At 42.3% G+C, this 15,099-nt stretch overlaps 1 protein-coding gene across 1 annotated transcript in view; it reads right to left on the bottom strand.

The window, feature by feature from the left end:
* Positions 1-15,099, bottom strand: part of EVC2 (EvC ciliary complex subunit 2) — a 75,454-nt gene that overhangs the window by 45,663 nt on the left and 14,692 nt on the right. Inside the window, exons 6-10 of the mRNA XM_075260373.1 lie at positions 12,187-12,309; positions 9,626-9,774; positions 7,259-7,583; positions 2,557-2,787; positions 2,009-2,184 (exon numbers count right to left, since the gene is read on the bottom strand). Coding sequence (XP_075116474.1) covers positions 2,009-2,184; positions 2,557-2,787; positions 7,259-7,583; positions 9,626-9,774; positions 12,187-12,309 — 1,004 coding nt within the window. The remainder of the gene's footprint in view (positions 1-2,008; positions 2,185-2,556; positions 2,788-7,258; positions 7,584-9,625; positions 9,775-12,186; positions 12,310-15,099) is intronic.

Here is a 15,099-nt window from a genome sequence, read left to right as displayed (position 1 = left end):
CTGCTTGCGTGCTGTGGCACAGAAGGCATGTTCAGTTTGATTCCTTGCTTAGGGTTCTTGTTGCACTGTCTGAACACTGCTCTATTACCTCTTCTCTGTAATTTATTTTCCACCACACACATCTCCTTACTTTGGTTTCCCTCTGCTCCTCTAATAGTTAATCTTAGCCTTGCCTGTGTGATTGACAGCCAATCTGCCAATCATGTCTGAGGCAGGTTCTGGACTTCCTATATTCAGGTTATCAGCCCAAACAGGGTTGTTGGCTATTGTGACTTTGCTCCTTTCTAAGTGGTTCTCTTGCTATTTGACTTCCCTTGTGACTACTCTTTTGGATTACGATTTGGTACTACTTTGTGTTTCTGGCTTGACCTTGGCTTGCTGACTCCTCTTCTGTATTGTGTTGTCTTGTCCTGTTCTGTGTTATACTTATTCAGAGAAGGGACTGTCACCCAGTTGCCCCTGTTATTAGGACAGTTTGGCAAGTAGAGATAAAGGCTGGGTGAAATTTAAAACTCACTGTCTCTGTCTTTCCCTTCTTCCCTGGTTTCAGCAGGTGCACTGGGGAATTGCTCAACTGGCAATTCCCTTACAGTGTCAAAAAGGACCAGGAAGTAGATACCAACAGGGACCTAACCTGGAAAATATCAGAAAGGGAGCTGAAAAGGGGAAGTATGACTTTTAGTTTTTTAAAGATGTTCTTAACCTTTGTATTATAGAAAAAAATACCAGAAATAACATCCTCTTTAAAAACATTTAAATTAAATTTTTGTCCTTTCCATTTAATAATTAGCCCATGTGTAGTACAATGTTACTGATTAACTTACAAGCAGATTTAAAGTTATATGCTCCCGTAGGTGTAAGGCCGAGCACATTAGTCTGACCGTATTTAATGGTAGCTGATTCCCCACTTCTTGAGCGTGCTAGTGTCATGGCCAAGAAATACACTTTACTCATCTGAGCACGTTGTCACCAGCATTTAATGAGATCGATGACTTTCAGTACAAAAAAGGTTAACACGAGTTGTTCAGTGGTAAGGAAAGACTAGACTCCACATAAGAAGTCCAACCCAACAAGAATATAACACGTCACTCAATATGAGAGCAGCGATTCCTTGGAACACACAGCGATTGCCTAGAAGTTTGCACTTGACACTCATGGTAACTCATCCTCAGGTAAACAACGGGTTCACCACACTAGTCTTCAGATACAATTGGCTTGGTTCCAGATTTGTACTGCACAGATAGCCAACTGGACCTGAAGTTGTGGGAAAGGCTCCCTTTTCCAGCCCATCTTAACTAAAAGGTGTAACAAATTGTAGGTTCACACTAATGTTCAGGTCTCCATCGTTCCGTCCCACATGGGGACCCAAAATATGGAGAGCCTGCTAGCTTAAAACGTGGCCACCTGCGGACATCATAGTCTATGGGGTCCACCGACTTGCAAAACTTTTCTCTCTGACAATTTGATGTTGAATCTATGGCGGAGTCTCTTATGGAGACTACAACAGAGATGTGAACCTAGCCTTAGACCGTAGCACGCAAAGGCTGTACATTGAGCAACACCAAAGACACAACAGGTCCTGCGCAACCAATGGGTGTAACTAGTATTGATTCATTTGGAGAATCATCCCACTACCCTCTCTCCAACCCAACCACCTTCCAATACTCAGTAGAGGATGCAGCTGCCGCCATCTTGGAAAACTATGGACACTGCATTTTGTTCACAATCTTCACAACCAGGGCTAAGGTAGGCTCTGAAGAGTTCTGCTAACACTTCAGCGTATGCAGGTTCTAAAATTTCCTGGGAAAGCCAGGGACAACCCCATTAAGTAACTATCCACCTTTTAGAACCCTTCGATGGGCCAGAACAACGGACAATTAGATACAGATATGAACATAGCGCAAGTCTAAAAAATAAACCTGCAAATCACCCCAACATCGTCCTCTCATTGTGGTGATTTATGATGTTATTTATCTCTCCTGATCTGGTAGAAAAGTGTAATCTTTACCTTTCAGTCTTGTTAATAAGGTTTGCAATTTGTGTAGCTGCAGAATTCAATAGACAGCGAGAGCGGCTGTCACCTAGCTGGAGCCTGTACAACAAGTTCTTTCTTACAGCAAATCTTTTGTTCATGTGGCATTTTTTGGTAGCATGTAAGAAATCTAGAAGATCTTCTGTCTCCTCCTGAAGACATAAAAACAAAATACAGATAATTGCTCTGCAAATTGGTACAAGTTACAGTTTCTGTCGCTGGTTTATGATATACAGTGAAATCTTTATGTTTATTATCCAGTCTCTGCACTATAACCATCAGACAACCACTGATTTCTAGAATAAAAGGGCTTTATGGGAATCTTAAGTGCCTATGAAATTGCTTATAGATTTTTGCTAACAGAGACTTTATGTAACATTTGAAGGCTGGTTTCATATAACGTATATTAGTTGTGTTAGCCATCTCTTATGTTTTGTCATGTCTACCCCCTCTTCCCTACCTTTACCTGTTCCTGCCATATTGTGCCTCCTCTAAAACCAATATTAGAATTCACTCAATTTTACCTGGATCTGCAAATACTGCTCGATCAGAGTTCTCTGCATTTCAGGTTTAGTTTTCACTAAACTTGACACTTGGTCAAAGAACATCTTATGGAGCTCGGATCTGTGAGCGACATTCAGTTGTCTGTAGGCCTTTGCAAACTCTTCTTCTTGCTTATATAAAAGCGTCCTCTTCATTTCACTCTTCTCAAGACCATGGAGCTTGTCCAGAAGGGATCTGTAGTCAACAATGGACTGTGATAGAAGAGAACAAAGACATGAGGCAAGATCTACATCCTACTAATATTATAAAGGTGAAAGTAGGTGTGTTTGGATGTTTGTGGGTTTGTGTGTTTAGATGTTTGTTCCTCAATCACACCTACACGGGCGAACGGATTTATCTGAAATTGCGCGCATACATACCTTGGGTCCTGGATTGAACCATACATGGAATTCCCATACACCACCGCAATTCACTCCCGTGACCGGTGCTTTTCACTGTTGAATACGCTGCAGGACCTGGGACGCTGTAGGACCTGGGATGACGTCATCCCAGCCCTTTCAGCAGCTCACCTGGTTGGGTGCTGCTTCTCTATGTGGGTGGAGCTATAGGCCGTCCACAAGAACATGGCGTCTCTCAGTGGTCCGGAGCGTCCTGAACAAGCGCTCGTACTCTGGGGCATCGTCAAGTGCATACGCTGCCCTGCCTGTGTGGCCTCAGCACGATACTGCAGTGCTCTGCCGCGGCCGGACAGGGGGTCGCCTGCGCTGCAGTCTGGAACACTGGTTCGGCCAGCTGTCCCACAACGGCTGCAGTCTCTGGACACTACAATTCCGTCGGGGATGTCGGCAATGTCTGCACAAGGCAGTCTACAGTCTCATTCGGGGTCTGGGGGGGAAAAAGGGGGCACGGGGTAGGTAGGACGGGGGAAGGGGACATGGGGGGGGAGGGGGCACGAGGTACGTAACATGGGGGAAGGGGACATGGGGTTGGGGGGGGAAGCGGGCACATGCCTCGGGGGCAAAGGGGCACGGGGTAGGAGGAAGGAGTGAGCACATGAGGGAGTGGGTAGGGAGAAAGGGGGGTGGCCCCTGCACACAGTATTATGCCCCATAGTGGCCCTTGCACACACTATTATGTCCCATTGTGGACACCCATGAACAATTATTATACTCTGGGGTCTTTTCAGACCCCAGAGAATAATGATTGGAGACCCATGGGGGGAAGGGGTATACAAACAGAAAAAAAACACTGTTACTTATCCCTGGCTCAACTGCACTCCCCAGCTGATGTCGGCCATCTTAAGGATGTAGGCTCCCCGGTCATGTGACGTCAGGGATGTCACACTAGTAGGCCCGAAGCCTGCCTGTAGCCGGTAATTGCCTATTGATATTGGTAATGTCCCGGGCCCTGTGGCTGCCGCTACCCCTGTAGTTACTCCTCTGTGTAGGTGGTGTCCTTTCTGCACCCACTTAAGTTATAGCCTTCATGAGCCATAGCCTGATACCTTGTAGTCACGCCAGATAGGGAGGTCCTCCTATAACAAGGACCTTTTCTGCACCTATGCAACCACTGTAGCTCCACGTCCATATGGGGCAATTGAACTTTGCATGTGGGAGCAGAGCGCAAACTCCTGTGGGAATTTTGCCCCCGAAAATGTACTGCCAAGTTGAATTCCTGTTGTTGATCCTTGCTACATTGGAGCAACTGATGTTAACTACTTTGTGACTGAATAGTTTCTACCTGAATAAAGTTCGACCGACAGCAAACCCTGAAAACGCTGAGAACAAAATGGGCATACTTGGCCTTACAAGACCTGTTTGTGTATGTAAGTTCCGTAATAAAAATTCCAGCGCCAAAAAATAGATAAAACTTGAGTTTTACTGAATCATTAAAAAATCTTTACAAAAATAGATCCATATTGCAAATACAAACACTGCTAGTGTTTAGCAGTGTTTGTATTTGCAATATGGATCTATTTTTGTAAAGATTTTTTAATATGATTCAGTAAAACTCAAGTTTTATCTATTTTTTGGCACTGGAATTTTTATTACGGAACTTGTCTAAACGTCTTCCTCTTCAGTCGAGGAATTTCTGAGCAGCCTACAAAATGTGGTATGATCATTCCTTTATCTAAAGCTGGGGGTTTTGAGCGGATTTATTGTGTTTGTTGTTTGTGTATGTGGTTGTGCCCGGTCTCTTACATACATAAAGTGGGAGCACACAAAGCTGGGATGGAATGTGGTTCTTATAAAGATTGGGAGGGGAGGTAGTCCAGCTTCTACATCATCACCATTGACCCACCTTTGACACATTGTATGTTTGCACTTTAAGTTTAGAAGAACGCCTACTAACTATATCTGTCCAACTTGCAGCAGGGGTCATAAAGCAATGTATGGTGAACTGGGTCCCTTCCATGAGCAAAGTGTTTTTGTGCCATCCTCTGGGTCAACTTTTTGGGTTGTTCCTGGGTCTTTTTATAACCCACTAACTATGTAACTAAAACAACAAGTACACTTCTATCCTCTCCTTGAAGAAAATAACCTCCACAAAAGAAGCATCTCGGAGGATTACGCATTCATGGCATATGTCACTATTAATAATGGAGCAGGGTAGAAAACGTCTTCGTATTTCTGCTCATTTCCTCCAGACCGTGGCTCCATATATCCCTTCCCTATTAGCTAAACTGGTTGGTACATCACAATATAACCCGAGTGTTTTCTTACAGCATTTGCTGGTGTTTACAGCGACCTTTCTGAGTATAAAAGCCTCAAGGGTCTGTTAGCCATTTATTCATCTTGTAATATGACAATAAAGAATGATTCACTGCGGATGTTCCAAAAGATCGCTGCTAGCCAGCCTATGAAAGTGAGAAAATGCCTGGATTGTAATGAAACTATAAGCACATAAGCCAGGCCTGGGGCAGCCAACATGCCGGGCTAGCACTTACCTCACCGTATATATACAATTTATGTATGCACTATACAAAAATACCAATTTATTAAAGGAATGTAGAAAATCTGTACAAATGCAAAGATGTCAAATTGTCCCATTTTTGTATCTTGTTTGTATGCATAAGTAACAAGTCGCCGGTAAGACTGACAGGTTGTTTGCAAATAAATTCAGAGCAGATCAAGTAGATCAAGCAGACCAAGAATCTAAGCCCTGAGGAAACCTCAAAATTGTGAGACTCAGTAGCCATCAGCTACTTTCTCATGCCTTACCACTGTGTCACCAGCATGAGCAGGTCACAACCAGGTTATGTGTCAGTATAATACATTGCCTGCCAAGGCTATAGAGACTACTGAAGACACATTGGGTGGCTAGAATGACATCTAGATGCAGAGTCAGACCAACTAGTATCCTTCCACCCTGGGCCCTATATTCACATTACAGGGGCCTCTATCACAAGTCATCTTGCACTGTCTTTCTGCTGCCATGTGAGCATATATCCCCAGCTTGCAAAATTAAAGAGGTTGTCCAGGATCCCAAATTTTTAAGACTGGTGATTTATCCTGCACCCGAACAGATCAGCTGATGTGGCCACCAGAAGCTGTATACACTGTCTACCAATAAGTATTTGGACACCCAAGCAAATGAAGATATCTGCGGTCGTGATGTACGTCACGCCTTCCGCTGTTAAATAGGAAACAGCATTGGCATTAGTCGCATGCAAGATGCCACCAAGTGCAGGGTTGTCCAATTTCGAGAAAGGGGTAATTGTGGGGTACCACAGAAATGGTCGATCCTTAAGAGAAATAACAAGCAAACTGAATTACCCAAAATCAAGTGGCCTATGTGATTACGAATTGGAAGGTGAACAGTGATTGTTGGAATGTGCCCCGAGTCGGCAGACCCCCGAAACCGGGAAATAGAGACCGACGGGTGCTGGCCAGAGAAACCGCACCCAACCGATGGCTCACATACACCAGTAGTGTCACCAGGCATCCTGGAGTATTTTGTCACTCAATACCAACCGTAAGGAAGCATCTGCTGGTTCTACCAACTATTGGATATGAATAAATGTTATTTTTCTATTCTACCACAGGTGTCCAGATACTTATTGGTAGACAGTGTACTAAGAATACATCCAAAACCAGCTCTGCTCCTATTCAAATGAATGGGAATGGAGCTGCAGTTTCAGGTGCTACTGCTACAATGTACAGAGTGGAAGGTCAGTACAATATACAGAGCTCTGTACACTGAAGGGGCGGTGCCTTGAACTGCAGCCCCACTCCCATTCACTTGAATAGGAGCAGGTTGATTCCCAGCTGTATACTTAGTATACAGTTTCTGGCAGCCATATCAGCTGATCGGTTGTTGGACCCTGACCGATCTGATACTGATGACCTAATCTGTTAAAAATGTTCAGATGCTGGACAAGCCCTTTAAGAGGGCCCTAGTTCAAGGTACGAGCCAAGCTGCAGGCTACTGACAGGACCCACGGACAGAAGCAGAAGAAATTGCCAGACAGTATTGAAAAAAAAAAATGTTGGGGACATTTTAGGAATTCGTGAGCAAGTGTCAGATTTGCATGTATCTGTATAGTGGGCCCCCAGAATTAATTTCACTGGTGGGCCCTAGGCACCCCAGTCCAACAATGTATAGATGTAAATACACCTAGAACTTGTATATATGTACACCTAGAACTTGTATATATGCACACCTAGAACTTAGTGTGATTTTATAAACAGTGAATACCTCAATACATTCTTGAGAACATACCTTTTCCCCAAAAATCTTCAGGACCGCCTCGGCCTCCTCGGTGGCCTCTTTCTGCCTTCGTTGCTGAATGTCCATTTGTTTCTTGCTATCCAAATTACATTCTGCAGTCAGGGCTACAAGTTTCCTCTGATGTTCCTCCTGGGTTCTCTTCTCGAGGTCGGTCCAGTGGCCACTTAGGATCATAGTCATCCTCTTCTCCTCCAGAGGTGAGAGGTTCCCAGCCTCTGCCATATTTCTCAGTAGTATCCATGTCACATCTTTGTAGACTTGGCCTCGGCAAGTTTCTAGATAAGCGTCTGCCTGTGTCAGATTTCCAATCTCCGAGCTGGAAGCAAACAAACGAAGGAATTCACTTTCATGGCAAACTATGAACAAGAAAGGGCATTTGCTTATTTTGTCTATTACAAAATATTACACAAATAATTGAGCTGAATACGACACTTAAGGCTCCACATTGTGATAGGCTGTGGGATATACGGTGCTTATATACCAGGATACCAGTCAATGATGGTGGCGTCTAATCCCCATGCTTGGCAGAGGAGTGAGTGTACATGTTCTGTGTTTATGCCATACGTGACTCTAATAGAAAACCTCCATATCATATCATTATACTATAATTCAGATCTGTACCTATGATTAATCTGGCATGTCATACAAGGTATACCAGATTTAAAGGGGTTGTGGATTTTTAACAATCCAGTTTCATAATCCATTTTAGAGAATTCTTATATAATTAATCACCTATCCATAGGATAGATGATCATTGGATTAATGCTGAACAAACCCTTTAATCAAAAATCATTAGCTCCTTAGCGCCCCTTTGTGTTGGCCGCAGAACACCAGAATTTTATAATGGTATTCTATTCGTGTGTGATGGTGTGGGATTTGCCATTTGGAGTTCGTTATCTGAAACAGTATCATGTTCCAACTAATATTCCAGCTAAAAAACTACATTATAGAACTGATTTACACAGATTGTTAAATATAAAAACGTAACCATTACCAAAGATGAGACGCATTTTAACTTTAAAGGGGTTGTCCCATCACAAGAATCCTATCTATACTGCTAGTTTATGTGAATGTAAGACTTTTCCTAAATGCATTGCTTTATCAAAACTGCTTTGTTTGGCCACTATCTTAATTTATTCACTTCATTGTTTACACTCCGTTTCTATGGCCCTTGGGATTATCTGCTCATTTGTCAAGTGATGTAGCTGCCTGCTCTCAGGTGGAGGGAGGGGCTGGGAGCAGCTCTGAGCTGTTTGTGTCTGATAAGTAGCGGAGCTTGTCAGATAGGGGAGGTGAAAGCTCCGGGATTTCTGAGCTCTTATCAGTTGGTTTAATTGAATTTGGCTGATAAGGGCTGAGATAGGGAGTCAGTTACCTCTGTATGTAATGCAAACTGACTCAAATCCAGCTCTGCTACATCAGTTTCACACTGTGGTAATTAATTTACAACCAATCCTGTGCAAGTGAAACCCCACCCACCAATGTGCCGAGAAAAGCAGGAAGTGAAGAGAGCACAACAGCCTGCAGGTTAGTGAACGAGCGTCATGGGAATACCCCTTTAAGGACCAGAAGGGGGTAAGGTTTCTCATTAGAGAGATAGACTGGTACAGGGACTTCTTAGACCATGCATGCCATGCTAAGAATACTGGGTAAGGAATACAAATAAGACTTCACTGGTGAAAAAAAGGAATTTGACCTAGTACCACTATTGGAAGGTAGCTCCTTATAGATTAGTACCTGGTTTTCAAAAAAAACGTAAGGAATAATAGCCAACTCAGTCTGACTCCTCCAGAAGGAAGAGAGTCTTGTACAGTATTTCTTACCCTATCTTACAAACCATCTAACACCATATCTAGAACGTCTAGGGCTTCTGGGACTTGTCAAGCAGAGAAAGCAAGTGAAACCGCCACCATCCCCTCTAACTCTACCAATGATGACACCACCTGCATCACCTCCAGCTATTGTACCGTGCTGAGAATATAGAACAGGGATGCTTTGCTATTACTGTGCTCTCAGAGGGGAGGAGACAGACTTAGGTAGGCACTTAGCAGGTGTTCACCACTTCAAGGCACCAATCTCGCAAGCAGTCAATTTAATAATAAAAAAAAAATCCTAAAATTATACAAAGTGTGTTCCTATGTGAATTCCTGAAGTGCGGAAGGTGAGGATCTTGCATTTCAAATTCCTAAAATTAATTCATTTAATGAGGTTCCATTATTGATATACACGTCAACACAAAACAACAGAAAAGAAAATCCTCCGCCCCATGGGGGCTCATTAGATTCCTGAAATCTGTATTCTTTGCTGTTGACTTCTCTTCCAAGGCAAAAAGAAAAGAAAGACACGACAAACACTCACTCCTCCAATGCTTGCAGCATGTTCTCTGCCTCTTCAAAGCATATTATGTCAATCAAGCGGTCAACCCCGTTCATGTCTTCTGGAGCACCATCGGATGATTTGGCTGGAGATTCGCTCTTCTGTTCGCTCTTAATTTGATGTGATTTTCCCTGGGACGAAAGAAAATGCGCAAGATTAATGCTGACGTCTAAGTCGACTGTTATATGAAACAGTATTCTGTAGCGTTTTGTCAATCTAATAGTTTCCTTATCACATCAAACTAGCTATTATTGGATCTGCATGAAGTAAAAAACATGATATAATCCCAACGGTCCCCGCACAGCTCCGGCTAATATTATATACGGCTTGTGAGCAGTCAGAGAAGAGTGGAGAAGCCCGAGGCAGAGGAACCAGGCGTTTTATGTTTGTGGAACAGACTTGATGTTATATAACTTCCTAGGCGCGATACGTTTGGGGAAAACCAGGACAGCACAACCAGCAAAATAACTAAAATCTGTCTCACAGACTTTGATTCTACATAATGAAAACACAACAAAAACATATGTCGTAATATGGGATCTCCTCATTTGGAGGGGTTCTCTGCCCAAATACTGTATATTTGTAGAACAGTCGGAGTAATAAAGAAGCAGAAGGTTAGAGAGTAGAGATGAGCGAACAGTAAAATGTTCGAGATTCGATATTCGTTTCGAGTAGCCCCTCAATATTCGACTACTCGAATCGAATATCGAACCCCATTATAGTCTATGGGGGAAAATGCTCGTTTCAGGGGTAGGCAACGTTCGATCAAATTACACTTACCAAGTCCACGAGTGAGGGTCGGACTGGATCCTCCAAGTCGTCTTCTCCGTGCAGCGTCCCCGCGGCGTCTTCCGGCTCTGAATTCACTCTGCCAGGCATCGGGCCTGGGTAGAGCCGACTGCGCGTGTCTGCACTACAAGCAGGCATGCGCAGTTGGCTCTGCCCAGGCCCGATGCCTGGCAGAGTGAATTCAGAGCTGGAAGACGCCACGAGGAAGCTGCACGGAGAAGACTTCTAAAGGTAGGAGAAGAACCAGCGTTGAATGGCCGACTGTATAGCATTCGGCAAATCAATGCTGGTTCTGCATCGAACTTTTCCATTCGAATAGCGAGTGGTACTCGATCAAGTACGAGTATTTCGAATACCGTAGTATTCGATCGAATACCTACTCGATAGAGTACTATTCGCTCATCTCTATTAGAGAGTAATGAGAACTATCACAGCTTGGTGCTAAGGCGTAGTCGGAGACCGGTTGCTTAGGAAGTGTTGGTTCTCATTGTTAGGCAATATATCCCTACCAACCAGTCTGTCTTAAATTACATATTTGTCCAAATAAAAACTTGGTAGCAATCAGGCCTTGCATTCCCACCTTGCATTTCCCATTATTACAGTACATCATATATTAAGGATTATGCTGCAATGGATATTTATGACCCCTATTACTTGTACATGAGCACCAAGGAAGTATAACTTAGGCTGCATTCACACAGAGTAACGCCAGGCGTCATTTGTGTGTAATTTGTGTGTCTTTTACGGCCGTCATAAAACGTTTACATAGAGTTCTATAGGAAAAGACGGCCGTAATTTACTGCCGTCATTTACGGCCGTCATTACAACGACGGCCGTAAATGACGGCCGTAAATGACGGCCATCTTTTCCTATAGAATTCTATGTAAACGTTTTATGACGGCCGTAAAAGACACACAAATTACACACAAATGACGCCTGGCGTTACTCTGTGTGAATGCAGCCTTAGAATGGAGAACCCCATGCAAAGACTAAGGAGCTAGAAACTGCTCAATTGTTTGTTAGCCCCATGGACTCTGAATAACATAGCAGGGCGCATGTTCAACCATAAAATTAAAAATTAAAAAATTAAAATTCCAGTTTTCTTACAGGCCTTATTGACCTTGAGAGCACTCACAATAGGCTGACAACAGAGGTTTAGTTATAGTGGCCGCAGAGGTAGCTACTGGGCCCTGGAGCCTAAAGGGGTCCACAGGCCTCTCTACAACATAAGAACACAACAGTATTATAGGCGGCATATGGTAAGTGGAGGGAACGACAGATTTTGCATGTGACCATTGAGCTTCAAGTTACAGCTCTGGCTGACATGTCCTCTGTTCTGTGACTCACAGCTTTGCTGTACAGATTGGGACAGAATAGGCTGATTCCTAATAACTTAGTTTAACTTCTGTAGGCAAGATATGATAAAACATAACAGTAACACCTTTGATTATGCATTCAAAAGACTCTGTACAGAGATCTCCTGCCTTTCTCTGGTGCCTGAAGACTGGGATAATCTGTGACATTTCTTCTCCAATTAACTCCCATTTATGGCACTATTCACAAGAGAACATAAAGAGATAAAAAAGAACATGAAAAAGCAAAGAAAAATTTGGGCGCTCGTGACTTATCCTTATCATTCAAACGGGACCAGAACTAAAATACTCTGGAATTGCTACTATACAATGGATGGAGCCCCCTACTTCCAAGGGCCACTGGAACAGTTGATATGTATAAGATTTAGATAAATAACTTACAGACATTTTCTGTTTTAACCACTTGGTTTGGTAAAGGAGGATAAGCACAGCGCATGTCAATAAGAACGATACAACAAAGGCAATGACAAATCCTGCTCCATGTAGACCATTATCAGGCAGCACCTGGTGAGATAATGGAAGAGGTGATATTAAATGTTAACTCTACTCAAAACTTAAAGGGATTACCTACTTCAGAAACTTCTTTCCATATACCCTGTTAGGCTACACGGATGTAACAGAATGGAGACTCTCCATATGGAGGACTTTATTGTTAGGACTGTAAATGGCATTAGTAATAGTTATAAACCATCAGGACTCCTTCATTCTTTTGATGTCAGTGGTTTCAATGATATAACAGAAGAAGTTTCTAGATTCCCATTCCCTCTGATTTTTGACGCGTGTAATGTAAGCTATACAAAAAACATATGCCTTTTAGGACATGAAATTAAACAGATATACTAATAATACTGAAGTAGTGGTTACATGTTTAATTGGTTACTAATTTTTCAGACAATTTAGTCTCATTTAATAGAGCATGTGATTCTGGATCAAAATTTAATGCACTTTAATTAAAAATGTTGTTGTTTTCTCCCTGAAAACTAGGTGCCTCCCTTCTAGCTAATTTGCAGTTCATTCCCTGTTACTAGGTAAATGCTGTCCATAGATATCATTAAGAAGCAAGTGAGGTTCACAGTGAAGGAAGTCATCTCTTCACACATTGAATGTAGAAGGTTGGGCCATTTTACTTACAGCATGGTGTTACTGTTTTATTCTGTATACTACTGTAGCTACAGGAGGTCAACAACCAGACATGTGCCCTTAAACTAGATGCCAAATTTGTATTTACTTTTTTATGTAAAAATTGCTTAAGGGAGACCTCTCACCTGATATAGGGCTATTAAACCAACTGCAGACCTGACAACATAAGTTCCTGCTGTTCCTCTGATTTAAGGTTTAGTAACATTTAATTTGTTGGAGAGGATACTGGGACTCATCTTCAAAAGCTCTTGGGGCATGAATAGTGAAAAGAGTAATAAAGTTCTCAGATTTATCAATGCAATGTGCATATACCAAGAATGAAGAATAGATGTGATTGATATAGCCAGATTTGGGACCCTAACCCCCTGCTGAATAAGGACATGTGGCTCCTTCTTCTACTGCTAGGATCTACAGTAAATTGGAATATGCTGGGGAACCTGGTAGTAAGTTTTCAATTTCCCTACAGCGCTCCAACAGGAAAAACAAAGTATTACATGTGCAGGGTCCTCCAGATTAATAAATGAGGATCTTGTACCTTAAAATTTCCTATTAGACTATCTCTAAACCATACAACCCCTTTAAGTATTGTATAATAAAAATAATTCTAATAACAGCAAACAATCTTTATTACAGTGAGGAGATGAAACAATATGAAGGAAATTTATCACTAGACGAATTTTTATTATGTTAGTGCAAATTTATCAATTTTTTTTTTAAAAAAAGTCACATTTGAGACAGACAGCTAAAAACACTAAAAAGTGGATTGAATCTAGTAAAAGTACAAAATGTCACAAAACTTTTGTACAAATCTCAACTTTGTGACTTTGTATGCCAGAACTCTGGAGTACAGGGCTCAATAAAGTCCCCCTAATGCAAACATTGTACAATGACAGAGGTCTAGCTAATATAAAACTGGAAAATCCTCTTAAATTTCCATCAATTCTCAGCAAAAGATGAAAGTAGAATAAATTCAACAAACTATGTGTGTCTGTAAACACAAGGGCTGGGAAGAGCTTCAAAGGCGGACACCTCGTGAGAAGTCCTGCCGAATTCGCACTGATGGAAGAGCACTTTGTGCGTGCGAATGCTTTGAATAAATCTAACGATAAATGTTTTATGACAAATCTAAAAATTGGACATGTCTAGCATCTTCACACCTGGACACTGCATAATTAAACACAACCACGTTAATAATACATCCTCATATCCCTCAGTGCTGTACCGAGGAAGCAACAGATATAAACTGTTCTCTTAAATACTCTGGACAGTCAAAAGGGCATGAGAAATCTTAAAAACTTTGGAAAAAAATATACCATCTCTGCCAAAAAAGAAAGGTTTTTAGGTCATGTTTAAAACTGTGGGTGTTTTGTATAATCCTGATTTCCCGCTTAGAGCAATCCAGAGAACTGGTGCAGCTTGAGAAAAGTCTTGGAGATGGGAGTAGGAAGATTGTATTACGGAAGAGGTTAATTTTTTTTATCATTGGGAGAATGGAGAACGTCATAATGGTAGAGATGCTCAAAAACAAAAAGAGGACACTGAGCTGCCCATAGTGTAACTGTGTAAGATAGAAACAACGCTGAAGGAAAAAAAGAGAGGCCCTCACCTTGTGGGGTTGTGAAGATGGTCACAACTCCTCACTACACATGGGGACCAAATTGGTCAGAGAGTCCCTTTCTCTGGATGGGGTCAAGCTGCAGAGTTCCAAAATCCTCTCATATGTAGACAGGATGAACAAAAGGACCAGCACACAGATTTGTTTGCGAGTCTGGTTTGAAAGAACTGCGCTCCCACCATGAAAGTTGAATTAAATGCGCTTCGGGCGTTATAAATCCCCCTTCCTCAGGTGTAATAGTTCACCGCCGCTGGGTCAGATGCGCCTCTGACCAATTTGTTCCCCATGTGTAGTGAGGAGTTGTGACCATCTTCACAACCCCGCAAGGTGAGGGCCTCTCTTTTTTCCTTCAGCATTGTTTCTATCTTACACAGTTACAATATGGGCCGCTCGGTGTCCTCTTTTTGTTTTTGAGCATCTCTACCATTATGACGCTCTCCATTCTCCCAATGATAAAAAAATAACATCTTCCGTAATACAATCTTCCTACTCCCATCTCCAAGACTTTTCTCTAGCTGCACCAGTTCTCTGGATTGCTC

Source organism: Leptodactylus fuscus, chromosome 1, assembly GCF_031893055.1.
Source record: "Leptodactylus fuscus isolate aLepFus1 chromosome 1, aLepFus1.hap2, whole genome shotgun sequence".
Taxonomy (NCBI): Eukaryota; Metazoa; Chordata; class Amphibia; order Anura; family Leptodactylidae; genus Leptodactylus; species Leptodactylus fuscus.
The sequence above is the reverse complement of the archived record's forward strand: the minus strand, read 5'-3'. Positions and strand labels throughout refer to the sequence as shown.